At 47.4% G+C, this 25,598-nt stretch overlaps 1 protein-coding gene across 1 annotated transcript; it reads left to right on the forward strand.

The window, feature by feature from the left end:
* The first annotated feature begins 1,009 nt into the window (after window positions 1–1,009).
* Adsl (adenylosuccinate lyase) lies at window positions 1,010–18,992 on the forward strand. Its single transcript, XM_021216521.2, has 13 exons — window positions 1,010–1,200; window positions 3,903–4,106; window positions 6,579–6,623; window positions 7,208–7,287; window positions 10,984–11,155; window positions 11,840–11,886; window positions 13,110–13,200; window positions 13,857–13,926; window positions 14,078–14,225; window positions 15,811–15,901; window positions 17,236–17,325; window positions 17,672–17,848; window positions 18,516–18,992. Exons 1-13 carry the CDS (start codon window positions 1,048–1,050, stop codon window positions 18,600–18,602), a joined length of 1,455 nt encoding a protein of 484 aa, XP_021072180.1. The 5' UTR covers window positions 1,010–1,047; the 3' UTR covers window positions 18,603–18,992.
* The last annotated feature ends 6,606 nt before the right edge of the window (window positions 18,993–25,598 follow it).

The raw sequence follows: 25,598 nt of genomic DNA on the forward strand, positions 1-25,598 counted from the left end.
TTTTTTTTAACCTTTTTTAAAAATACCTTTTATTCCTAACATTTGCATGTAATTACTATATAAAGTGTTAGACACACTAGCACTGGCTGGCCTGGAACTCATTCTGTAGGCCAGGCTGGCCTCGAACTCAGAAACCTGCCTGGTTCTGCTTCCCAAAAGCTGGGACTAAAGGCGTGTGCCACCACGGCCCGGCTTAGACACACTTTCTGACAAAGAGCATTTTAACAATTCTACAAGTACTGCTATTCCGTGGAGAACAATCTTGAAGGCAGATACTTTTTGTTTTGTTGGGGTTTTGTTGGTTTGTTTTCTGCTTTAAGTCAATTTATCTTGCTTCGCCCTTTCCTGGTGCAAATATAGAAGCCGATCGAAATTTAACGTATTAGTTTTTTTTTTTTTTTTTTTTTTTAATGTATGCTATTTTCAGATTTATTCTCGAGCCACCACGCGTGGAATAATTCAGACAGGCTGCTTTCCGGAGCTCGGAACCAGCACCACGTGGTTTAAGAGTTTCGGTCTCCTGCTGAGCCTGGCTCCGGCGGGACTGCAGTACTCCAAGTGTCCACTAGGGCTCCTTCCTGGCGTCCCTCCGAATGCCTCTGGAACTTTCCTTTCTGGGTTAAACGCGAGTCTTTTTGTTTGTTTGTTTTTCGAGACAGGGTTTCTCTGTATAGCCCTGGCTGTCCTGGAACTCACTCTGTAGACCAGGCTGGCCTCGAACTCAGAAATCCGCCTGCCTCTGCCTCCCGAGTGCTGGGATTAAAGGCGTGTGCCACCACGCCCGGTTTATGTGCCTTCCTCAGATGCAAAAACTGAAGAGGCGCAGCGTGGGGCAGAGAGTTACGAAGCTTTAATCGTGTTTCGTAGAAACGAAGAGGAAAACCATTGCCCAACAGGGGCGATGAGTCAAACTTGGACCACCTTCACCTTCCAGACGGGAGTTACACGCGGGGCGGGGCCGGAGGAGGAAGTCCCGCCCCACGCACGCCAGGCTTCCGCTTTCGGCCCGGCTGCTGGTGTCCGCCGTGGCCGGGTCGCGTGCTGAAAATGGCTGCAGCCGGCGACCCTGGCAGTGCTGAGAGCTACCGTTCTCCGCTGGCGGCCCGCTACGCCAGCCGCGAGATGTGTTTCTTGTTCAGCGACAGGTACAAGTTCCAGACGTGGCGGCAGCTGTGGCTGTGGCTGGCGGAGGCGGAGCAGGTAACGGGCCGGGCCCCTTGTCCCGAGGGAGGTCACGGCCGGAGCACCTGTTCCCTTGGCAACAGTCCCAGAGCCCTGCACAGCCTTTGGGCAAGGCTACGGGAGTTTGCGTCCTCACACAGCGCATTTCAAGTGGAATGCTACTTATACCTTGCAGGCTCAGGGGGAAAGGCGCTTCCCGCCGAGCCATCCGACATGAGTTCGAGCCCGGGTTCAGCATGGTGAGAGAGGCGATGCCTGCCTGACTCCCATCAGTTGTCCTTCGACCTCTATGCGCTCACACATTCACACACACACACACACACACACATACACACACACAGAAAACAAGTAGATTATTATTGTTTTCAAAAGTACGTTGCAAACTTGCTGGTCATTTTTCGCATTAGCATGTGGAGAGAGGAGGGCGTAACCACGAAATGCACCCTTAGAATTGTTATGCGGTGTTGGTTGCTGCATCACAGCTAGGTCGGCCTGTTGGTTGCTTTCTGCCTTTGGAAAAGCTTATTTGGTGCCTTAAAAATTCTTTCTTGTGTTCTTCCCTTCTTGTCCTCTCGTCCTGCTTCCTCCTCTACCCATTCCCCTCCCTCCTCTCTCCACATGCTCATGGCCCACTTCTCCTCCTCTTCCTCCCCCCTCCCCCGGCCTTTCTCCGTCTCTACTACCGTTGCCAGTGTCTCCATAGCTTGTAAGTGCCCTCAAGCTGAAACCGGAGTGTAAGGTCTACAAATTGCTTGAAGTATACACAGCTATGAATATGGATTATCTGTTAGAGCATCAACTTAGTAGCGAAAGGCAGATGTGATATGTACCATGAAAGGATTTTATTTATTTATTTATTTATTTGATTTTTTTGTTTGTTTTTCGAGACAGGGTTTCTCTGTATAGCCCTGGCTGTCCTGGAACTCAACTTTGTAGACCAGGCTGGCCTCGAACTCAGAAATCCGCCTACCTCTGCCTCCCGAGTGCTGGGATTAAAGGCGTGCGCCACCACGCCCGGCAGGATTTATTTTTATGTGTAGTTCTGTGGCTGCATGTGGATATGTGCATGTGTGAGTGCAGGAGCCACTGGAGGCCAGATGATGCCATGGAACTGGGGTTACAGGTGCTTTGGAGCAGCCACATGAGTGCTGGGAACCAGAGTCAGGTCTCTGCAGGAGCAGTGAGTACTCTTATTTGCTGAACCATCTCCCCAGCACATGTGTTAACCCCCCAACCCCCCCCCCCAGCATTTGGGAAGCAGGGGCAGGTGAATTTCTGTGAGTTTGAGGCCTACCTCATCTATATAGCACGTTCCAGGCCAGCCAGAACAATACACTGAGACCTTGTCTCAAACACACAGACAAAACCCACATGTGACTGGTGGAGTTGGGGAAATGATGAGGAGCTGGAGAGATGCTTCAGCAGGTGGGAGCATTGGCTGCTCTTCCAGAGACCTGGCTCCCTTTCCCAGCAGCCACAGGGCCCCTCATAGCCGCCTGTAACTTTGTTTCCAGGGGATCTGATGCCTTCTCTGGCACACATGATATTTAAAAACAAAAAACAAAAAAACGAGGAATGACAGATTAGGAGTAATATGAAGATTCCAGTATGGGAAGTGTTTATTTCTATAGGTGTGTGAATGGTGGGGGCACACACCTGGCTGACAGCTCTGTGGAAGAGGTTCTCTCCTCTCCTTCCGCCGCTGCATGAGTTCTAAGAGTGGAGCTCCAGTCTCTAGGCTTCCCTTGCAACTGTTTAGAGCAGCTGAGCCAGCTCTCTGGCTGCTGTTTCCCTTTGGAGACAGTATTCGATTTGAAGTCAGGATCCTTCTGCTTCTCCTTCCCCAGTGCTGGGTTGTGGCCTGTAGCACTAAGCCCAGCTTTGCGGGTCTGTTAATTTTGGTCACTATAAGTACATCAGAGTTGGGTGCAAAGCCACCATACTTTGTACGCTTGCATGCCATAGCTGAGGACTAAGTAATAAATAGAACAGGGGTCTCTTCTCCTGCAGTGTGCCTTCCAGAGTTGAATGGGTTTATTAAATGTGGGACAATGTAATACAGTGATGTGTGTGCTAAATAAAACCAGGTTGAAGAAACAAGAGTTGGCACGGAATGTTTTACAGGAAGGTAGGGGAGGAGGACTTTCTTGATGACATTTGAGCCCAGAGACTAGAACAAGAGAGGCAGGGATTAGCCAGGTGGTGGAGGCACACACCTTTAATCCCAGCACTTGGGAGGCAGAGGCAGGCCGATCTCTGAGTTCAAGGTCAGCCTGGTCTACATAGTGAGTTCCAGGACAGCCAGGGCTACACAGAGAAATCCTGTCTCAAAACAAAACAAAACCAAGAGTAGTGGAGAGGGGCAGGGGTTAACAGTCAACACCAGGACTCTAGTGCTTCCTGTTTTGGAGTTTATTTAGAAGATTCCTCCGTGGGCTGGAGAGAGATGGCTTGGCAGTTCAGATGGTTCAAATCACTGGCTATTCTTCTAGAGGTCCTGAGTTCAATTCCAAGCAACTACATGGTGGCTCAGAACCGTCTATAATGTGATCTGATGCCCTCTTCTGGCATGCACACGTAAATGCCGCCGTCTACATTAAGTATTTTTAAAAAAGAAAATTCCTCCATACTTTTGAACTTGTTACCCCAGATTTTAAGTGTTTAACCTCATTTCAACTATCTGACCATAAAGGTCATTGCGTTTTCTTTGCCTGCTGCAGACGCTGGGTTTGCCTATCACAGACGAACAAATCCAGGAGATGAAGTCCAACCTGAGCAACATTGACTTCCAGATGGCAGCTGAGGAAGAGAAGCGCCTGCGGCATGACGTGATGGCTCATGTGCACACGTTCGGCCACTGCTGTCCGAAAGCTTCGGGCATCATTCATCTGGGTGCCACCTCCTGCTACGTTGGAGACAACACGGTCGGAGCCTGTGCTGTTTGTGCTTGGGTTTAAGCCTTTACAGTGCATTTGTGTGTTTTAGAATTTCCATACCTACCAAGGGCCTTTAAAACCACTGTCGGCTTCTGAAAAGAGAGGATTTTTTTTTTTTGAGATGGGGTTTCGCTGTAACAGAGCCCTGGCTGTCCTGTGCTCCAGGCTGGCCTTGAACTCACAGAGATCCACCTGCCTCTGCCTCTGCCTCTGCCTCTGCCTCCCAAACGCTGGGATTATAGGTATACACCACCACCGCCTGGCTTTAATTGTTCCTTTTTATAAATTATGGTTTATTTAATGTGTTTTGTTGCTTTGCATAAAGGTCTGTACATTGTACAGTGTATGCTGAGGTGAGAAGAAGGTGGGGTCCCCAGGAACTGGGGTTACAGCAGGTTACAGCTGTCATGCAGGTGCTGAGGACCACACCCAGGCTTTCTGGAAGGGCAGCCAGTGAGTGCTTCTAACCCCTGAGCCAGCTCTAGCATCAGCCGCTGTTCCTGAGTTCTCAGAGCACTGGGCCGCCTGGGTCTGACTCCATTGTCCCCATTTCTACAGATGGGAAAATGTAGCAACAGCCCATCGTTATAGTAATGTCAGGAGCCCTGTAGGTTGGGTGCAGTGCCCCATGCCTGTAAGCAGCGGGACACTTGATTAGGAGGGGCCTTCAGTCCATAGTGCCCAGCCTTAGAAACGTGAGTGAGACTGTCAAAAGCACAGAAGTTGGGAAGAAAGACTTCAACTCCTGTCACACTGTGCCTGTGAGACCTGAAACCAGAGTCCAAGTCACTACTTTCAGATAAAGATGGCAGCTACATGATGACTTTTTTTTGGTGTGTGTGTGTGGGGGGGGAGGGAGACAGGGTTTCTGTGTAGCCCTGGTTGTCCTGGAACTCACTTTGTAGACTCGGAAATCCGCCTGCCTCTGCCTCCCCAGTGCTGGGATTAAAGGCGTGCACCACCACACCCAGCAATGACTTGTTTTTTGAGACAGGGTCTCACTCTGTAGACCAGGCTGGCCTTAAACTCACAGAGATCTGCCTGCCTCAGCCTCCTGAGTGCTGGAGTTAAAGGCCTGTGCCCCCACTGCCCAGCTCTGGCTTTTCTTTTTGAGACAAGGTCCCAGCACACTGTTGTGTTGTCTAGATGGGTCTGTAGTTGGAGAGCTCTTTCTGCTCGGCTGCCTGAGTGATTGAGTATAGGTGTGCGCCACTGGGGCCCTTTAGAAACCTGTGTGTGATTGGTTAGACATGGGAGAATAGTCCCCTTGCTTGCAAAATTCTTTAACGACATTTACTTGCTGGGGGGCAGAAGGTGTGCGCCATGGTCTGAGTGTGGGGATCAGAGGACAGGGTGTGGCGGTTTGCTATCTCCACCACGTAAGTCTTAGGGCTGCAGCTCAGGTTGTCAGGCTTGGGAACAAACACCTTTACCAGATAAGCCATCTCCCTGGCGCGGAAATCTTTCTCTAAACATTCCCAGTGATGCTGTGTCTCCATGATTTTTGTGGCATGGGGCATGTTTTGGCGTTACCCGAAACACTTTCCCTTGCCTCCCCCAGGGCAGCTTGAAGGCTCGAGGATCTAACTGAGTGGTAGATCTTTATGTGCATGAGGCTCTAGATCTTATCCTCAGACTTGGGGGTAAAAGAAATCGAAGCTTTAGGTTTCTTAAACTTTGATGTTCTAGATCATGTCTTCCTGTGCAATCAAGGATAGATGAACGGGGCAAGGGTCCTGGCACGTGGGAGGCAGGGGCTCAGATCTCTGTGAGGACCAAGCCAGCCTGGTCTACATATTAAGTTCTGTAACAGCCAGAGATACCTTGCCTATATAAATGTTCAGGGAAAAAATACAATGGATGGATGGATTGATGGATGGATGATGGATGAGGAAGAGTAGAGAGACTACTGGTGGAATGTGCCATGTAAGAAATATAAAAGCCCATGGACTTACACAAATTCTCAGTCAGTGCGGCCACCACACAGTGAACAATAACGGTTTTGTTCTTTACGGATTCCAGTAATCCAGTGTCGTCCTGCTCTGTAAGTTGTCCCCACTCCCTAACAGCCTCTCCTGTAGCAGAGCATGCTCTAAGCCTCTCCTTAGCTTGAGCATGCTCTGTAGAGGACAAGGGTGATCCTCCTGCCTCTGCTTCTTAAGTGATGGTGTCAGAGGTGTTAGCCACCATTCCAAGCTATGTGGTGCTGGGGGTGGATTTCCATGGCCTTGCATCTGCTAGGTAAATCTTCTGCTGACTGAGCCCAGCTCTTGTGCATTTAATGGTAACGAGGATAAGGCAGCCTCTTGGCATCGATTGGAGCTCACTGTCGTCTGCTAAAAGGTGAGATAGGCTGCTTGCTAGCCAGCACCAACTAACTCTACTGGCCAGAAATGGTCTTTACAACATTGCTGTTTGCCACTGTTAGTGTGAAACCATTGAATTTTCTTTCTTTTTTAGGACCTGATTATTCTGAGAAATGCATTTGACCTGCTTTTGCCTAAGGTAAGATGCTGTCAGAACTTTCTACCAGTTTAGGTGTCTGCAGTTTCAGTGAGTCTACACAGTGTTGATATCTAAAGCTTGTCATGTTCTCAAGTCAGGGACTCTGTACATCACCCGTGGAGTTAATTGTCCCTTCTTGGGTTAAACCATCATAAGGTAGGGTAGTACACGTCTAATCTCAACAGTGTGGAAACAGTCAGGCAGATCTCAGAGTTTAAGGCCAGTCTGGAAGACTCTAAGTGATTGCTTTCTAAAGCATAGCCTTTTAAATGTAGCAGGTTCAACCAGAGATGTGTTGCCAGGAGTATGTTGGTGAGGCCATGACTTGTTCCTGTTATTCTGCAGTGATCTTAAAAATAGCGTGTGACATGTTAGGGAGTTGACTCAGTTTTCAAATGTTGGCTCCTGTGACCCTTGCCAAGGCACGCTGAAATACGAAGGTGAGAGACACAAGTGCAGCGCCGCCCCCCCCCCCCCCGAGCTGAAGCTGTAACTTTATGTAGAACTGTGTGAGCATTCAGCTGAAGTTACAGAAAGAACTCTGTTGAATTCACCCTCTTTCCACCACATGATCTTTTTTGTAGCTTGCTAGAGTGATCTCGAGGCTTGCCGACTTTGCCAAGGAACGCGCTGACCTGCCCACGTTAGGTTTCACACACTTTCAGTAAGTAATGAGACTGCTTTTGGGGAATTGAATTTATATGTGTTTGTGTTGAGGCTAGAATCTTAAAGCATGGCAGATAACTTGGGACACTGCTGAGAAATGGGCCTGACGCCCTCCCTAATTAGAAACTTTTCTGGGTACTGGAGGCATTGCTCAACCGGAATGTGATTGCCAGGCATTCTTGAACTCTTTAAATTAGCTGCATTGAAACCAAGAGTGGAGACTTGCATGTGTCTCCCAGCCGCTTGATGGCTTGAGGTGGGAGGAGAGCCTGAGCCCGTGAGTTCTGTTCTGGACTAAACAGCATGACTGTCTCAACGATGAAAGTACAACTTTTTTTTCTTTTGGTGTTTTTGAGACAGGGTTTCTCTGTGTAGCCCTGGCTATCCTGGAACTTACTCTGAAGACCAGGCTGGCCTTGAACTCAGAAATCCGTCTGCCTCTGCCTCCCAAAAAAGTACAACTTTTAATAACTACATTTATTTGTTTGTTTGTGTGTACACGCATGACAGTGCACAGGTAAGGGTCACAGGACAACTTCTCTCCTTTCAGAGTCCAATCTTTCCTTCCATGATGTGATCCCTGGGATTGAACTTAGATCATCAGGCTAGGCAGTCAACACCTTTACCAATTGAGTTACCTCATTGGTCCAGTAATTAGCTGTTTATATTTATCAAGACCACAGAATCATTTATTCTTTTTTTAGTGTTTGTGGGTTTGTCTGCATGTATGTATTCATATGCACCGCTTGCGTCTGATGCCCAAGGAGACCAGAAAGGGGCACCACATTCCCTCTAACTGGAGTTATGGAGAGCTAGGAGCTGCCATGTGGGATGGAGCTGGGCTGTCGCTCCAGTCTCTGCACACTCCTTTTTATTCCTTTCTTAAGAGTCTAGCCCAGGGAAGTAATCCAAATTCAGGAGAAAGTTTGTGCATAGAAAACTTTGTTGGGATGTTATTTATAATAGCACTGAAAATAGTCTAGATGACTTGGCTGGCAAGCATAATTAAATAAAGTACAGTATGCCCAGAGGTTGGAGTAATATCCAGCCATTAAAATGTTGCTTATAAGAATATGGAATCATGAGCCGGGCGTGGTGGTGCACGCCTTTAATCCCAGGACTCGGGAGGCAGAGGCAGGCGGATTTCTGAGTTCGAGGCCAGCCTGGTCTACAAAGTGAGTTCCAGGACAACCAGGGCTATACAGAGAAACCCTGTCTCGAAAAACCAAAAAAAAAAAAAGAATATGGAATCATGCTTAGGTTTATGTTATGGGGGAAAGAGAGCCTAAATAACATGAAGACCAAGTGTAGTGATGCACACCTTTAATTCCAGCATCCGAAGCCAAGGCAGGTAGAATTCTATGAGTTCAAGTCCAACCTAGTCTATGCAATGGGTTCAAGGATAGCCAAGGATGCACAAATCTTTCTTTTGTTGTTGTTGTTGTTGTTTTTGTTTTTGTTTTGTTTTGTTTGAGACAGGGTTTCTTGGAGCTCACTCTGTAGACCAGGCTGGCCCTGCCTCCCGAGTGCTGGGATTAAAGGTGTGCGCCACCACGCTCAGCTGTTAAAGCATTTTTATAGTTAATAAATAAATCCCTTAAAAGTTGTATCATCTAAAAAAAAAAAAAAAAGAAATAAAAACTAAAAAAAAAAAAGAAACAAAAGAAAAAAGAAAAAAAAAAGTTGTATCATCTTTGGAATACCAAACTGTTTTTAATATATTTACAGTGCGTGATAATTAATTTCATTTATCTCCATCAGCAGTCACTTCTTACCATTCCTCCCTGCTTCTGACAAACACAAAGCTATAGATCCGTCCAAACGAAGTCACATACAGTATATGGCCTTTTGTGGACGACGTCCTTCCTGTAAAATGTATCTAATATTCATAGTGCAGCATGTATCTGGAATTCATTTCTTCTTATAGCTGGAAGCATCCCATTCCTTAGATAAGCCTCATTTTGTTTGCCTCTTAATCAGTTCTGAGCATTTGGGTGGACATTTTACAGCTGTCATGAATAGCACTGCAGTGAACATGCCCACACAGACCACTCTGAGCAGGAGTCAGTTAGCATGGAAGTCTTGTTAGGGATGTGTGATGTGTGTGTCTTCTATACCATCACTTGGCTGGGTGTTGCCGGCTGCCAGTCTGACAAGATTCCATTTGCCATCTAGAGTATATAGAGCTTGCACACTGTTGCAGCTTATTCTTTGTGTTTTCTGGTCAGAAACAGAGCATGGTAGGCTGTGCTGTCATTACTGCCCCTTGCAGTTATGGGCAATAAGCCTGTTTTCTTCTTGCTTTAAGAACAAAAAGGGGATGGACCCATTAGGCTTTGGTCTAGAAACAGACATTTGCTGTTATGAATATCATGGGTATTTCTCAATATTGTGACTGGCTTATCATTGGGTTTTTGCTTCTCAAGTCTAGAGACGTCTGCCACAATGTCCATTTAAAATATCAACAGTTGCCAGCCAGGCATGGTGGTGCACACCTTTAATCCCAGCCCTGAGGAGTCAGAGGCAGGTGGATCTGAGTTCAGGGACAGCCAGAGCTACACAGAGAAACTGAGTCTTGGAAAACAAACAGACACACAAACCGTTTTGTTTCTTTTTGTGCGTTTTTTTCTTTCCTGTTTCTGTGTGTGAAGCGCTTGTAAGTCTGTGTGCCATAGCACCTGTGTGGAAGCAGAAGGCAAGGGTTGACGGCCTGGCCTCTCCTCTGCCGTGGCCTCGGGTCACCAGGCCTTTGTGGCAAGTGATTGAGTTGCTGATCTGTTTGTTGTTGTATTTTCAGTCCCAAGAACACACATCCCATATTTGCAGACATTTATGTCATGGGTACCTAAGCATTTCTTGTCAACATCTGGAAATATAGCCATCAACGGAACCCAGCCTTTGACTGGGATAACTCTGGGGGCTATGGGTATAACTCAGTAATGGAGTTTGTTTAGGATGTATGAGGTCCTGAATCTCATCTTCAGTACCTCGAAGGAAGAAAGAAGCCCTTTTAAAAAAGACATACTCTTGGGGCTGGAGAGAGAGCCCAGCCATTAAGAAAGAGTGTTGGCTGCTATTGCAGACTTCCTAAGTGCAATCCCAGCAAGCACGTGGTGGCTCACAACCATCTGTAATAGGATCTGATGCCCTCTTCTGGTGTGTCTGAAGACACCAACAGTGTAATCAAGTACATAAAATAAATAACTTTTAAAAAAAAAAAAAAATACACACTCTCTTAATTTGCATCTGGGCAGAGTGTGCCTGGTTATGGGTGGAGGTCAAAGGACAGTTTGCAGGACTCTTGGTCCTCTCTTTCCACCATGTGGGTTATGGAGACCAAACTCAGGTCATCAGACTTGGCAGCAAGCACCTTTCCCCACTGAACCATCTTACCAGCCCATGGTTTGTTTTGTTTAAAGGTAGTGTTTCCCTGAGGAACCTGTGCTGGTCTCAAACCTCTGAGCCTTAGCCTCCTGAGTGCTGGGATTTACAGCCCAGTGCTACCAAGCTATTGAAAAGCTTTCCGGAAAGCGCTACGCTGCGGCCCTTATAGTTAGTTAGGGACAGCAGCGGTGCCTTTCACACTTCTTGGCTCTGGCTTTTAGCTGTTGTTTTGTCTTTCCTACTTGGGTGATGGTGGCTGTCAGGTGAGGCAGGCCTCAGTCTGGGACCTCTGTTCTTTGTGCTCCTTCAGGCCTGCTCAGCTGACCACGGTTGGGAAACGCTGCTGCCTTTGGATTCAAGATCTCTGCATGGATCTCCAGAACTTGAAGCGTGTCCGGGATGAGCTGCGCTTCCGAGGCGTGAAGGGCACCACTGGCACGCAGGCCAGCTTCCTGCAGCTCTTCGAGGGGGATCACCAGAAGGTATCCCAGGGGACCAGCAAAATGGACACTTGAGTCAGTTCCAGGACTCACATGCAGACCATCCTGTAAACTCTCCTGTTCCTCACTCATGAGTGTGTGTTCTAGCTCAGTTGAGTGGTGCCAACCCACAAGACAAGGAAGGCTGCCTCTGGCTTGATTGATCCAGACCCTGCAGGATGACCAGTGGAGCATACTCAGACTCAGCACCTACATTTCTTGCTTTCTCTTTCTTTTTAATTTAATTTGATTGTATGTGCATAGGTATGAAGGTGTCAGATTCCCCTGAAACTGGAGCTGCAGACAGTTGAACTGCCATGTCGGTACTGGGAATTGAACCCAGCTCCTCCGGAATTAGAGCCAGCAAAAGGGTTTTTTGTTTGTTTGAGACAGACTTCTTTGTGTGGCCCTTGCTGCCCTGGTGCTTGCTTTGTATGCCAGGCTGACCTCAGACTCAGAGAACCACCTGCCTCTACTTCTCAAATGCTGGGATTAAAGGCTTTTGAACCAGGCTTTTGAACACCTGTATTTTGGGGTTTGTTTTTTTGTGTAACAAAGCCCTGGCTGTCCTTGAACTCACAAAGATATACCTGTCTCTGCCTCCTGAGTGCTAAGGTTAAAGGCATGCACCACCATGTCAGGTGAACACCTATATTTCTAACAGGATGTGTCTTGTCTTTCTCAAAGGTGGAGCAGCTAGATAAGATGGTGACAGAAAAGGCGGGATTTAAAAGGTACATACCTGGGGGAAACGCTGGCTCCCTGTTAATGACAGGCCTCTAGATTCAACTCTCTCCTCTTCCGCTTCCTCCTCTTCTTTTTGTGTGTGCATATTTGAGTGTTTTACTTGAGTGTATACCTGTGTGCCACATTTGTGTTTTATGTATGTAGTGCTTTGCCTGTGTATAGCCTGGGTACCACACTGGTGCTTGTGGCTGGTGCCCACAGAGGTCAGAAGAGGGCTTTGGGTCCTCTAGAGATGAAGGTATGGATGGTTGTGAACCATGTATGTGCTAGGAATGGAACCCGGATCCTCTGCGAGTGCGGCCAAGTACACTTACTGCCAAGCTATTTCTCCTGTTCTTTCTCTCTTTTTTTTTTTTTTTAATTTTATACATATGCATGTTTTGTCTATGTGTGTGTCTGCGTGTGGAAGCCAGAAGAGTATATCAGGTCCTCTGGGACTGGCATGACAGACATCTGTGAGCGGCGGAGTGGATGCTGGGTATCAAACCCAGGTCGTCCTCAAGAACAACAAATGAAGACAGACAGTGGCACACACCTTTAATCCTAGCAGAGGCAGGCAGCTCTCTGAGCTCCAGGACAGCTGTGCTCTTAACCACTGAGCCATCTCTCCAGCCCCTTGATTTCCTGAGTACTTTATGCATATTGCTGTTGTGGGTTTGTTTGAGATAAAGTTCCACTTTGTAGTCCAGGAAACTCAGACTGAGCTTGAATGCACCAGAGTCCTTCTGCCTCAGCACCCAGTGCTAGAATTGCAGTCCGAGCACCCGGATATGCTGCTGGCTTTGTTTCTTTCTTGGGATCCCTCAGTGTGCCTGTGTTGAGGACCCCCCCCAGGCTCCTCCATAATTCCTTTTTCTTGGCACCTCATGGCACTGCAGGGGGCATGGGCATTTAGATTCTATTCTTCCTTAGACCAGAGCAGCTTGGGAAACAGGGAAATAGCTTGTTTCAGAAGCTAGTTGCCAGTCAGATCTTCTGAGCTCCACATAACTGAGTGTTCCAGGATGCCAAGCCATTGATTAGGATCCAGTTATTTTTTTGAGACAAGTTCTCTTCATAGTCCTGGCTATTCTGTTACTTACTGTGTAGTCCAAGCTGTCTTAGAGAACTGCTTGCCTGTGCTTCCTGAGCACTGGGGTTAAGGCGTGCCCCACCACGCCCAGCTGGCAGTCACATATTTTAGCGTTGATCTCTTTTCTGTTTATGTTAGAGCCTTCATCATCACAGGGCAGACCTACACACGGAAAGTGGACATCGAGGTGCTGTCTGTGCTGGCCAGCTTAGGAGCGTCGGTGCACAAGGTGAGTGGGACAGCGTGCGTGCGTGCTGGAGGGTGGGAACGCCAAGGAATCCCCAGACAGACCAAGGCAGCCTCAGGTTCTCCTTCAGTTGTCTCTCAGTATGTTAGGCATAATAATTTGGGATCTATAGGGAAAGCCTTTAAGTTGAGTGTGCTAAAGGAAAAAGTTACTCCTACATCTACAACGTCTGTCTTTTGAAGGATGTGTTAAATTGAAATTCCTCAGCCAGGTGTAGTTGTGCATGTCTCTAATCCCATCACTTCAGTGGGAGAGGCAGAACTGGTCCAGGGTGTTTTTTGTTTGTTTGTTTGTTTTGTTTTTTAAGATTTATTTATTTATTTATTTTATGTATGTGAAAACATCATCACTCTCTTCAGATGCAACAGAAGAGGGCATCGGATCCCTTTATAGATGGTTGTGAGCCACCAGGTGGTTGCTGGGAATTGAACTCAGGACCTCTGGAAGAGCAGATGGTGCTCTTAACCAGTGAGCCATCTCTCCAGCCACCGAGACCCTTCTTAAAGAAAGAAAAAAAGATAATCATATTGTCTTTCCATGACCTACCTATCTATATGTGTGTGTATATACATACATATATACAGACATGTATATATGGGTACCAAGTGCTGGGGATGATACCGGGTCTGCCTCCACAGATTTGCACTGACATACGCCTGCTGGCAAACCTGAAGGAGATGGAGGAGCCTTTTGAGAAGCAGCAGATTGGTGAGTAGAGGCTCGCGAGCAGTGTAACATCCCGTTGGTGGAGAGGTGTGGATGCCTCTGTGACTTTTCAGCGCCAGCCTAGCAGGTGCGTGTGCACTTGCTATCCCCAGATGCCTTTCTGCCTTTGCATCTTGTCCTCTTCCGTGGGCAGGCTCCAGTGCCATGCCATACAAGCGGAACCCCATGCGCTCCGAACGTTGCTGCAGCCTGGCCCGTCACCTGATGGCCCTTACCATGGACCCGCTACAGACAGCATCTGTGCAGTGGTTTGAGCGTACTCTGGATGACAGTGCCAACCGGTCAGTGATGGCGACAGTGCACACAGCACGGGAAGGAGGAGGGTAAAGGAAGGAAGCCGAAAGACGTATTTCAAGATGTCAGGAGCTTTGACTGGAGCAGAGTAGTTGGTTATATCCCTAGTATAGTGATTGTTAGAGAGTCCAGGCAGTCCTCCAAGTGAGGGTGATGGCTTAGGACTTAGGAAGTGTTAAGATGTAACTCAGTTGGCAGAATGCTTGCCTATAAGCATATAAAGCCCAGGGTTCAATCCCCAGTACCACAAAAAGACCAGATGTGCTACCACACCCCTGTCATTTCAGCTCTTGGTGGGGATAGGGTTAGCACCAAGAAGATTAGAAGTGCCGGGCGTGGTGGCGCATGCCTTTAATCCCAGCACTCGGGAGGCAGAGGCAGGTGGATTTCTGAGTTCGAGGCCAGCCTGGTCTACAAAGTGAGTTCCAGGACAGCCAGGGCTATACAGAGAAACCCTGTCTCTCGAAAAACCTAAAAAAAAAAAAAAAAAAAAAAAAAGAAGAAGATTAGAAGTTCAAGGTCATCCTCAAAGTAAGTCAATGTCCAACCTGGCCTAGAGAACCCGTCTCAAAAGAGAGGAAGTTTAGAAACATAAAGGATGATCAAGACGCACAAAGACACAGAGGCAGAAGGTCGACAAGGAGCTACGTAGTAGGTGGGGAATGGAGCCTTTTTGGCTAAGGCATGAGTGCAGGGAGCAGCTAGTCTTTGGAGAGACTCAAGGCCCCCAAAGGAGTCTAGTTTTGCTATGAAAACCTGTTTGTTCATGTCTTCCTGTCTATTATTTTCATAATTTAGGTTATTTTATGTGTATGAGTGTTTTTCCTATCTGTGTGTGTGTGTGTGTACAATGCTTGTCTGGTACCCACAGAGGTCAGAACAGGACGTTGGATTCCCTGGAGTTAGAGATGTGGGTGGTTGGAAGCTGTCCATGTGGTTCCTTGTAAGAGCAACCATTGGTCTTAACTGCTAAGCCATCTCTCCTGTATATTTTAAATGTTCTCTAGATTGCATATCACACCTTGATGCTGAGTAATGGGTGAATGCTTGCTGTTAGTATCATTTAGGGAATAGAAGAGCTGATTGAAGCCAGGGGTGCTGAGCGCTCAGGTTCAGAAGGCTATGCCAGAGGGTGTAACTGATTCAGTTTGCTTGATGAAGCTCTCCAGCATCATTGCAGGGGGCACTGAATGAGCTAGACCCTTTAGCAGCCCAAGCCCACCTGAGCCCAGTGACCATGCTGGTGGAAAGGATGGATGTAAGTAAGGTTAGCCAGCTGGCCACCTGCCGAGATACTCTACCCACTGTAGGGAAAGCACATTGGTGGTAGTGAGCAAGAACAGTGAGGGCACGGCTGGCCTCACACTGGAGTCTGAGGTGGAGCTCTGGGTATCACGTCTGCTGCTAGAAGTGGAGAAGATAAGGGTTGTGAGGATGTTACGGTGTGTGAAGTCTTGGAATTGAAGGAAACTGCCCGGAGAGTGGATGGCGCAGCAGCCAGAAGAGCAGCTGGTTGGGTTCTGCCCCAGGTCTGTCTTGGCCTTTGATTCACTGAATGCGTTTGTTTTGTAGACGGATCTGTTTGGCTGAAGCATTCCTCACTGCAGATACGATATTAAACACCCTACAGAATATTTCTGAAGGATTGGTGGTGTACCCCAAAGTAAGAGGCCTATGGATATGGGAAGGGGAGTGCTCTGGAGTGAGTGTGTTGGGTGCTATAGGCTAGCCCAGCCCAGTCAGAGTTCTTCTACCCAGACCTCATCCTAGAGTTCAAGACATAGCGTAGGGAACCAGATCTGTGGAGCTGACAGACAGACGTGCATACAGACTGCGGGAAAACACTGAATTGTCTTGACTGTGAGCACCTTAGGGAGCCAGGCAGAGAAAGTGGAACCAGTTATCTTGTTTTTGGTGGTGTTTTGTGAGTGGGTTTCTTTTCTTTCTTTTTTTTGTTTTTGTTTTATTTGTTTGTTTTTCAAGACAAGGTTTCTCTGTGTATCCCTGGCTGCCCTAGAACTCACCAAGCTGGTCTCAAACTCAGAGATCCAAGTGCCTTCCCTCCCTTCCTCTCCCCCCCCACCCCNCCCCCCCGCCCCGAGTGCTAGGATTAAAGGTGTGCAGCTTCACACCCAGCCAGTTGCTTTGCTTTAGGTACCTGAAACTGATGGATTCATCTTCATGATGTAGTCGTTGAATCGGGACACTGAAACTAAACAAGTGGAGGGAGGGAGGGTATTTGATGTTTATATTATTTTGTCTGCATGTATGTATGTGTATCATATATATGTACAGTGCCCTTGAAGAACCAGAAAAGGGTGACAGATCCCCGGGGACTGGAGTTACAAGTGATTGTGAGCAGCCGAGCAGCCATATCCATGGTGGGAACCAAACCCAGGCCCTGCATAGGAGCAACAAGCCCTCATAACCACTGAGCCAGCTCGCCAGCCCCACATGTGTAGGGTTAGGGATTGGCCCAGGAAGCTGCTTCTGAAAGTTTACTTTAAAACCTTTTTTAAAGAAAGGAAGTGAAGAGCTGGGCATGGTGGTGCACGCCTTTAATCCCAGTACTTGGGAGGCAGAGGCAGGTGGATTTTTGAGTTCGAGGCCAGCCTGGTCTACAAAGTGANAGTGAAGATACAATTTGTCTTTTTCCAGTCCATAGTTGAATACAGTGCTGACACATACCCATAACCGCAGCACTCAGAAGACTGAGGCATGAGGATCGCCCATAAATTCAAAGCTAGCATGGGGTACATAGTGAGATCCAGGTCAGTCTGGGCTATGGAATGAGACCAAATTAAAAAAAAAAAAAAAAAAAAAAAAAGCAAGGGAGGGAAGGAGGGAATCTGGATGTAATGTAAGAAAACTAAGAAGCAGTTCTGAATAAAGACCAAATCACCCTTCTCTGAACAGTGACACTTCATGGCCCCATGGTGCATTTTTGTGACCTGCTCTGGCTTCATAATGTTGAGACATCTGTCTTGGTCTTTTTAGGTAATTGAACGGCGCATTCGGCAAGAGCTGCCTTTCATGGCCACAGAGAACATCATCATGGCAATGGTGAAAGCCGGGGGCAGCCGACAGGTATGTCAGTGGTGAATCTCAATGGTGACCCAAGCTGGGATAGTGGCATACACCTTTAATCCCAGCACTCAGGATGCAGAAGCAGGTGGATCTGAGAGTTCAAGGCCAGCCTGGTCTACATAAAGAGACTCTGTCTCTAAGAAAACTGAATTATAAGGGATATCATAGGTTGGAAAGGAAGCGGCAAGAGCCTCCTTCATAAGGTGTTTTGGGGGAAGGAGGACCTCAGTGTCCCTAAGCTGTGCTGCTTGGAGGGGAGGTCATGGAGGAGGTGCTGTAGAATCCACCACAGCAGGGCGGGTTCTGATGTGATGTCTGATGAGCTAACACTGTCCCCTCTCCCCAGGATTGTCATGAAAAAATTAGAGTGCTTTCCCAGCAGGCAGCTGCTGTGGTCAAGCAGGAAGGAGGTGACAATGACCTTATAGAGCGCATCCGCGCAGATGCCTACTTCAGCCCCATTCACTCACAGTTGGAGCACTTGTTGAACCCCTCTTCTTTCACTGGCCGAGCACCCCAGCAGGTAACTGTCCAGTAGGATACTCGTGAGGAGTCCTGTTTCTGTGGTGCCAATGCAGAGCCTGAACCTCTGGGAGTGTGGGAGGCGTGTGGGAGGGGCCACAGGTTACATAGTGAGTTCTAAGCCAGCCAAGGTTGCCTGATCCATAGAAAGACTCGGTCTTAAAACAAGCAAAAGCATAGAGATCCCCTACGCCAGGGATGTGAGAGCTGTGCTTCCTTGTGGTCCTCAAGGTCAGAATGCTTGAAGCAGGCAGCCAGTCAGACATCAGTGCTTTCATTCAGCTTTCTGAGATGAAGGGTTACTGTTTCGCTTTCTTTTCTCAAAGATCAAAACTGTTCAGGCCCCAAGGACTCACACCACAAAAGCCCAAGTTCCTTCTAGGTCCAGCTCCAGAGGAGCCAGGGCATTGTTCAGCTCCAGTGACGGCCGCACACAGGCACATGCACACAGACATAAGCATGAGTAAAAATAGAGATCATGGGGCCTGTGAGCCAAGGCAGTGGTCAGTACAGGCAAGGGCGGGAAAGTTAGTCCCTTGGAGACCGATCAGATGAGCCTAGAGCTGAGGGTGGAGGAATGCACAACTTCAATGTGGGTGTCCGACAGACTTCAGAGCAACTGAAGGTACTAACATTCCCTTCGTCTTGTGTTTGCTCTTCCCTGGCAGGTCCACAGATTCCTGGAAGAGGAAGTGCACCCCCTGCTAAAGCCTTATGGGAGTGAGATGGCGGTGAAAGCAGAGCTGTGTCTGTAGAGTAGGAGAGCTCAGGAGAACCCGATGACAGTGATTAGAGCTTGCTGATGACAGTGTTAGGAGTTACTAGTGTGTTCTACGGTGCTCGTTTACGCACTCAGGAGGCAGAGGCAGGCAGATCTCTTGAGTTCAAGGCCAGCCTGGTCTACAAAACAAGTTCCAGGACAGCCAGGGCTACACAGAGAAATCCTGTCTCAACAAACAAACAAACAGGGACTAGAGAGATAGCTCAGTGGTTAAGAGCACTGACTTCCAGAGGTCCTGAGTTCAGTTCTCAGCAACCACATGGTGGCTCACAACCATCTGTAATGAGATCTGATGCCCTCTTCTGGTGTGTCTGAAGACAGCTACAGTGTATTTATATACATAACATAAATAAATCTTTAAAAACAAACAAACAAAAAGAATGTACATTAAGTTCTTTTGCTTGGGGTTCACAACAGATAGCCATGCATTCTTGTTCTCTCCAGTCTTTTGTTGTTGAGACAGAGTCTCACTGTGTATCACTGGCTGACCCGGAACCCAGAAATCTGCCTCATCTCCCCAGTGGCAGGATTAAAGGTGTGCCCCACCATGCCTGGCTGTTTTTCATTTGTTATAGTAACATCATCTTGCAGAATAATGTAGCTCATACTTAGTGCCTTTAATCCCAGCACTCGGGAGGCAGAGACAGGCGGATTTCTGAGTTCGAGGCCAGCCTGGTCTACAAAGTGAGCTCCAGGACTATACAGAGAAACCCTGTCTCCAAAAAAAAACAAAAAACAAAAAACAAAAACAAAAAAAAAATGAGTTCAGTTCACCTATCAAACATTGTTATGTGCTCATAACACTGACAGTAACTTTTGGTCAAAGAAGATTCCCCTAACCATATTAGTAATATAGTCAAATGCTGTCTTAGGGTTTCTATTCCTGCACAAACATCATGACCAAGAAGCAAGTTGGGGAGGAAAGGGTTTATTCAGCTTACATTTCCATACTGCTGTTGATCACCAAAGGATGCAGGACTGGAACTCAAGCAGGTCAGAAAGCAGGAGCTGATACAGAAGCCGTGGAGGGATGTTCTTTACTGGCTTGCCTTCACTGGCTTGCTCAGTCCACTCTCTTATAGAACCCAAGACTGCCAGCCCAAAGATGGCACCACCCACAAGGGGCCCTCCCCACTTGATGACTAATTGAGAAAATGCCTTACAGCTGGATCTCATGGAGGCATTTCCCCAACTGAAGCTCCTTTCTCTGATAACTCCAGCTGTGTCAAGTTGACACAAAGCTATTCAGTACAAATGCTTAGTGTTGTTTACTGAGTCCTGTGCAGGCACACTTTGCCACACACTAGGTTAGACTTTTATACTTTTCAAGTATTTACTTGATTGTAAAGTAGTAAGAAATTCCTGGTCACCTGAATTCATGATTCACATCATCAGATCCCTTGATTTCAATTCTTTTTGTCCAGGTTAAATAATATTTAACATTTGTAACTCGGGAGCAGGAAAAATGGATGGATAGTGTTGGGTCCCTTCAGCTCAGGTGCCTATTCCATCTTTTACATAGGTTGGCTTCTCAGGACAGTGCTAACTGGGTAAACTGGTTGCGTTATGGGACCTCCCAGCCTCTTATTCATGTTAAGTAGATTGGTAGCTATTTAGACAAGCTAGTCAAAAGGTGAATTATGAAAAGGCCAGCTGGAAGAAGAACATTTGCCTTGCCTCGGGCTGTGTATTTTGGTGTGTATGAAATTGAAGGGCTGGCGAGATGGCTCAGCTAGTAAGGGCCTGTCGTGTTGGATGGGTTTGGGGGACCCACATAAAAAAGTGAAGGTAAAACAGACTTCACAAACTTGTTTTCTGACCTCCACCAATAATAGTGAAATGGTTTAAGTGAGAAAAGCTGTTGTGGTAGCACACAACTTTTAATCTCAGCACTCAGGAGGCAGAAGGAGCCAGGTCAACCTATTCACTGTGGGGCAGTGGACAGTGCCTGGAAATTTGGTAAGTTTAGTGGGTTCAGAAACACCAGAACCCTCAGACCTGAGGATGGTGCTTTACCTCCCAACCAGGTCTCAGTCATGTGACCACGGCACCCCATGGAGAGGCCCCTGACAATCAGACATGTAGGGGCCCCAAAGCCCCTCCACATGCAGACGAGGCATTGCTAACATCCCAGACCAAGCCAATAGGGAGGATCTGCTTTTAGACGCCCACCCCACCCTGTCCACAAGGAACAAAGGCTCAGGAACTGTTTGACCACAGACCACGGGTGGTCTGGGAGCCTCTGTCATGTAAGAGCTGTAGCATTGTTGGGAAGAGAGTTCTCTCCTGAACTGCTAGAAGTTGCCCAAGCCTGCCTTGGTCACTTCCACTAGGTGGCCCCAACCTCTGCTCCTAGTCCCCCCCTCCCCTTCAGAAAGGGCAACTCTTTGGCCATTCCTGCCAGGCCGAGAGCTCAGTAGATTTCTGAAGATAAGTGTCTTGTACACAGACCAGCATACACGTGAGTTTCAGGGCAGCCCAGAGACCCTGCCACAAAATAAACATGGATTTTTGTTGATCAGATTTTTAGTTGACAAAAACTAGGAAAATTAAGCAACTTGGTAACAACTGAGATTTCATCTGGCAAGGATAAATGTAAACAAACCTTAAACTCTGTAGCAGCCAGAGCTAAGTTTCGGGATTAGTGTCCTGAAAGGTCACCGGATAATGTGCCACGCTCAGTATTTTGCTCAATCTGATTAGGTTCAAAGAGAAACCTCTGACTTTAAGACACCAGCCAGCATCTTTTGAGGTCTTAGTGTATGTGGACTTCTCCACGCTGGCCTTGAAACAGTACCTCAGCCTCCAGGGTGTGGAGATGGCAAGTGTGCTGTTTGGTAGAAGACAGTTAGCATGGTCCAGCAAGAAAACCTGAGTGTGACCTACAACCCTAACCTCTGGGAAGGAGCTAAAAGACCATGTTGTCAGGAGTCTTTGAAGGAGGAAGTCTGAGCTCTTAGGTATCTAGAATCTCAACTTGCCTTGATATCCCAGCACTAAGGAGGCTGAGGCAGGAGGATTGACATAGAGAAAATTCCATAGACTACATAGTGTACAGATTGAGATAATCCCATGCTGGACTTGGCCCTCCTTCAGTAAAGGAATTCTCCTGCAGCAAACCCAGAGGTGCAGAGCATCTGTCAAATGTCAGTGACACTGGGTGTCTTGCTTATTTTTTTGGTGTTTTCAAGACAGTTTCTCTGTGTGGCCCTGGCTGTCCTGGACCGCACTCTAGACCTGGCCTTGAACTCAGATCCACCTGCCTCTGCCTCCCAAATGCTGGGATTAAAGGGCTTCACATTGGGCATCCTCATCCCTTGCCCACCTTGTTTTTGAGACAGTCTTAACTGAACCCAGCGCTTGTCATTTCCACTTACTAGACTCTCTAGTAGGTCTCCAGGATCTCCTGTCTCTTCCTGTGGTCCTGGCATTCCCAAGTTCACACTTCTGTGCCTGGCTCTTTTGTGGGTGCTGAGGGTCAAAATGCAGGTCTCTGTGCTTGCATAGTTGGGGTGGGGGGGTCTCTGCAAACACCATGGACAACACTGTTGATCCCCATAAGTCAAGAACAAGTCCAGTGTAGCATGACTCAGTAGCTGGTGTTGGTTCGGGCTCCTCACATCTGACACCAGGCAGTTAACTTAGGCATATTTAAGAACAGCACAATTTAGAAAAAGTTTCTTGGCGATAATTCAGTCCCATGTATACAATAATGTTTAAGGCATAACCACACCAAAGCTCTTTGTAAAGTACATATGAAATCTTAAGGGTCTGGGTGAGATCTGGTGTCTCAATCATACAAATAGTGTAAAGGTCACCAGGCTATAAAACATCTCTGGTCCTGTTTGTAAAGTGCATGTGACTTCTCCCATATAGAGGGTTCTATAGATTGACTGAGGAACAGCGATAAGCAAAGGATCTGGGGAGGATGGCTGAGATAAACATCAGAGTCTGGGGGAGCCAGGTGTGACCTGGCCATACCATTGTGCAGAGGTCACCAGCCTATTAGCCACATCCGCCCCCAGTCTTCTGGGCAGAAAATAGGTCTCGTAGGGTTTTCTGCTGTGAACAGACACCATGACCAAGGCAACTCTTATAAGGACAACATTTAATTGGGGCTGGCTTACAGGTTCAGCGGTTGAGTCCATTATTATCAAAGTGGGAGCATGGCAGCATCCAGGCAGGTATTGTGCAGGAGGAACTGAGAGTTCCACATCTTCCATCTGAAGGCAGCTAGCAAAATACTGGCTTCCAGGCAGCTAAAATGAGGATCTTAAAGCCCACACCCACAGTGACACACCTACTCCAACAGGACCACACCTTCTAATAGTTCTACTCCCTGGGCCAAGCATTATACAAACCATCACAACAGGCTATACATCTTTCTTCTGAAGACACAGCCCTGTATAACATTCCTGCTTTCTCTAGTGTGTATCCCTGAGCTCAAGGACCTCTCTGTCCCTGTCAGCATAGCAAGGACTCTGCCTCCTGGGCTGTCTCCCCAGCTTTCCAGCTTATTGAGACAGTCTGTTTAAACCTGGAGTTCACTGACTGGGTTAGAGTAAGTGCCCTAGAAGTTCCTCCACCTGGTCCTTTTCCCCTAGCACTAGATTACACCCAACTTGCCTGTCTTTTTATGTGGGTCTGGGGGTTTGAACCTCTCTCAGGTCCATGTGTTTGTATATCAAGCACCCTGCCAAATGAGCCATCTCTCCCGCCCAGAAAAGATGCATTTTGTAAACCTATTGAACACCATATCTGCATCCTTTTACCCCACTCCCCCAACCCCATCTCCCTTGAAGGTATCACTGTTGCCCAGGCAAGGCAAGTCTCCCAGTTTTATGTTCAACTGATCCTGCCCCAGCTCCCTCAGTGGTCTCTACTACTTGGGTACATAACCCAGGGCTTCCTCTAAAAGATTCTGAAGGAAGCCCTGTCATCTGGCTATTCAAGCCTGCTCAGGCTATAAGGCACATTCAAAGCCAGCCTGGGTTACCTAGCAAGAAACCAAAGAAGACAGGATGTAGCTTAGTTGGCAGAGTGCTTGTCTAGCATGCCAGAAGTCCTGGTTTGATCCCCAACACAGCATGCATTGGGCCTGGTGGGAGCCTTGTAATCCTGACACCCAGCCTGAATTACAAGGGACTTTGTCTCAGAGGGGGCAGTTGGGGACATGTGAGATAGCTCAATGGTGAAGGAACTTGTTACCAAGCCTGACAACCTAAGTTTGATCCCCAGGATTGCATGCCCTGGCACACATACACATAAATACACACATATCATGGAACAAAATACGTAAAATATAATTTTAAAAAATTAGGGGAGCTGGACGGTGGTGGCGCACACCTTTAATCCCAGCACTTGGTAGGCAGAGGCAGGCGGATTTCTGAGTTTGAGGCCAGCCTGGTCTACAAAGTGAGTTCCAGGATAGCCAGAGTTACACAGAGAAACCCTGTCTACAAAAACAAAAACAAAAAACAAAACAAAAAATTAGGGGACCAGCTATGGTAGTACATGACTTGAGCCCAGCTGATTCATGTTTGCCCTGATTAAGATGGTAATGGCTGTGAGTTTGGAGAACAGCAATTTGCAGCAGTCACTGTGGCATGTATTTTAAGATACTGCAATTCACATACACTATGTACAAGGTATGACCTTTACTGCAGATGTAGCCTAGTAGATAGATATTTTTACCTTACAAGTTCAGCTAGTTCTGACTAGAGACGGCATCAATTAGAATTTTGTTTCTCCACTGGGAATCTGGTGTGACAAATTACCTTGTAAGTGCTATGTGCACAGAGAAACTGATAGGCCAACTTTTAAAAATTTTAAACAGGGTCTCGCTCTGTGGCTTTGGCTGCCTGAACTCTCTGTGTAGACCAGTCTGGCCTCAAACTCAGAGATCCACCTGCCCCTGCCTCTCTAGTGTAAGTGTCGAGTGCTAGAACTAAAAGCTGATATGCGAGTTTTCTGAAGGAAAGAGTTTCATGGTGAGTGGGTGGTGGTTTACAATCGTGGAAAGCCTCACCTCTACCTGGGGATTATGTAGTCTCACCTATATAATCCAAACTCTTGGGAGATGGAAGCAGAAGGATCGGGAGTTTCCAAAGCAGTAGAGTAAGCTCAAAGCTTGCCTGGGATACATTCGATTCCTTCCCCAAACACAAGAGGCCAGTGAGAGGGCTCTGTGGACAGAGGGGCTTGCTGCCAAGATCAACGTGAGTTTGGTTTTTGATTCCACGTGGTGGGAGAAGACAGGACTTAGGCACATTGTTCTCTGACCCCTCCAGGCACGCCATGGCATGTGACCCCCCACAACACAAACTGAAATAAATATAAATTTTTTTAGTATGTAATTTATTTATTTTATGTGCGTTGGTGTTTTGCCATCATACACATCTCTTCGAAGGTGTCAGATACTCCCTCTTTAAGGGAGTTACAGACAGCTGTAAGCGGTCATGTAGCTGGTGCGAATTGAACCCTGGGTCCTCTGGAGGAGTAGCCAGTGCCCTTAAACGCTTAGCCACCTCTCTAGACCCTGAAATAGATAAAATTATAAATGCATAAATGGAAAAGAAAAGTCCTACCTCAGAAGGCTGAGCTATATCTCTGGCTATAATTTCAAAGCCATCACTAGAGATGAGGCCACCTGTGTGTGACAACGAGGACAAAGGTTACAGAAGAATTTAAGAACTACCTCAGAGCCCCTCATTCTTAATCTTCACAAGAGAATCCCTGAAAAATACATGAATTATGTCCAACAGTAAGATTAACCGTGGGTTTGGGGGAAGAGATGCTTCGTAAAGCTGCCACTGGGCTGTCCCCTCCCTCCACCTCTCCATGTGCTCCCCTTTCACTGCCTTGGCTTGAGGGCACTGGGAAACAGTCTTTTGAACTTCTGACTGTAATATCTCTTCCATGCCTTTAAATTTTAATAAGGCAGCTGTCTTTAAAAATGTTCTAATTAGGA

This window comes from Mus pahari, chromosome 17, assembly GCF_900095145.1.
Source record: "Mus pahari chromosome 17, PAHARI_EIJ_v1.1, whole genome shotgun sequence".
Taxonomy (NCBI): domain Eukaryota; kingdom Metazoa; phylum Chordata; class Mammalia; order Rodentia; family Muridae; genus Mus; species Mus pahari.

Excerpts from the sequence above, each read along its gene's own strand:
- Adsl (XM_021216521.2), top strand. The coding sequence starts at position 1,048 with ATGGCTGCAGCCGGCGACCCTGGCAGTGCTGAGAGCTACCGTTCTCCG. Across the intron at positions 4,107-6,578 it reads GCTACGTTGGAGACAACACG|GACCTGATTATTCTGAGAAA; the intron begins GTCGGAGCCTGT and ends TTTCTTTTTTAG. Across the intron at positions 11,887-13,109 it reads GAAAAGGCGGGATTTAAAAG|AGCCTTCATCATCACAGGGC; the intron begins GTACATACCTGG and ends TGTTTATGTTAG.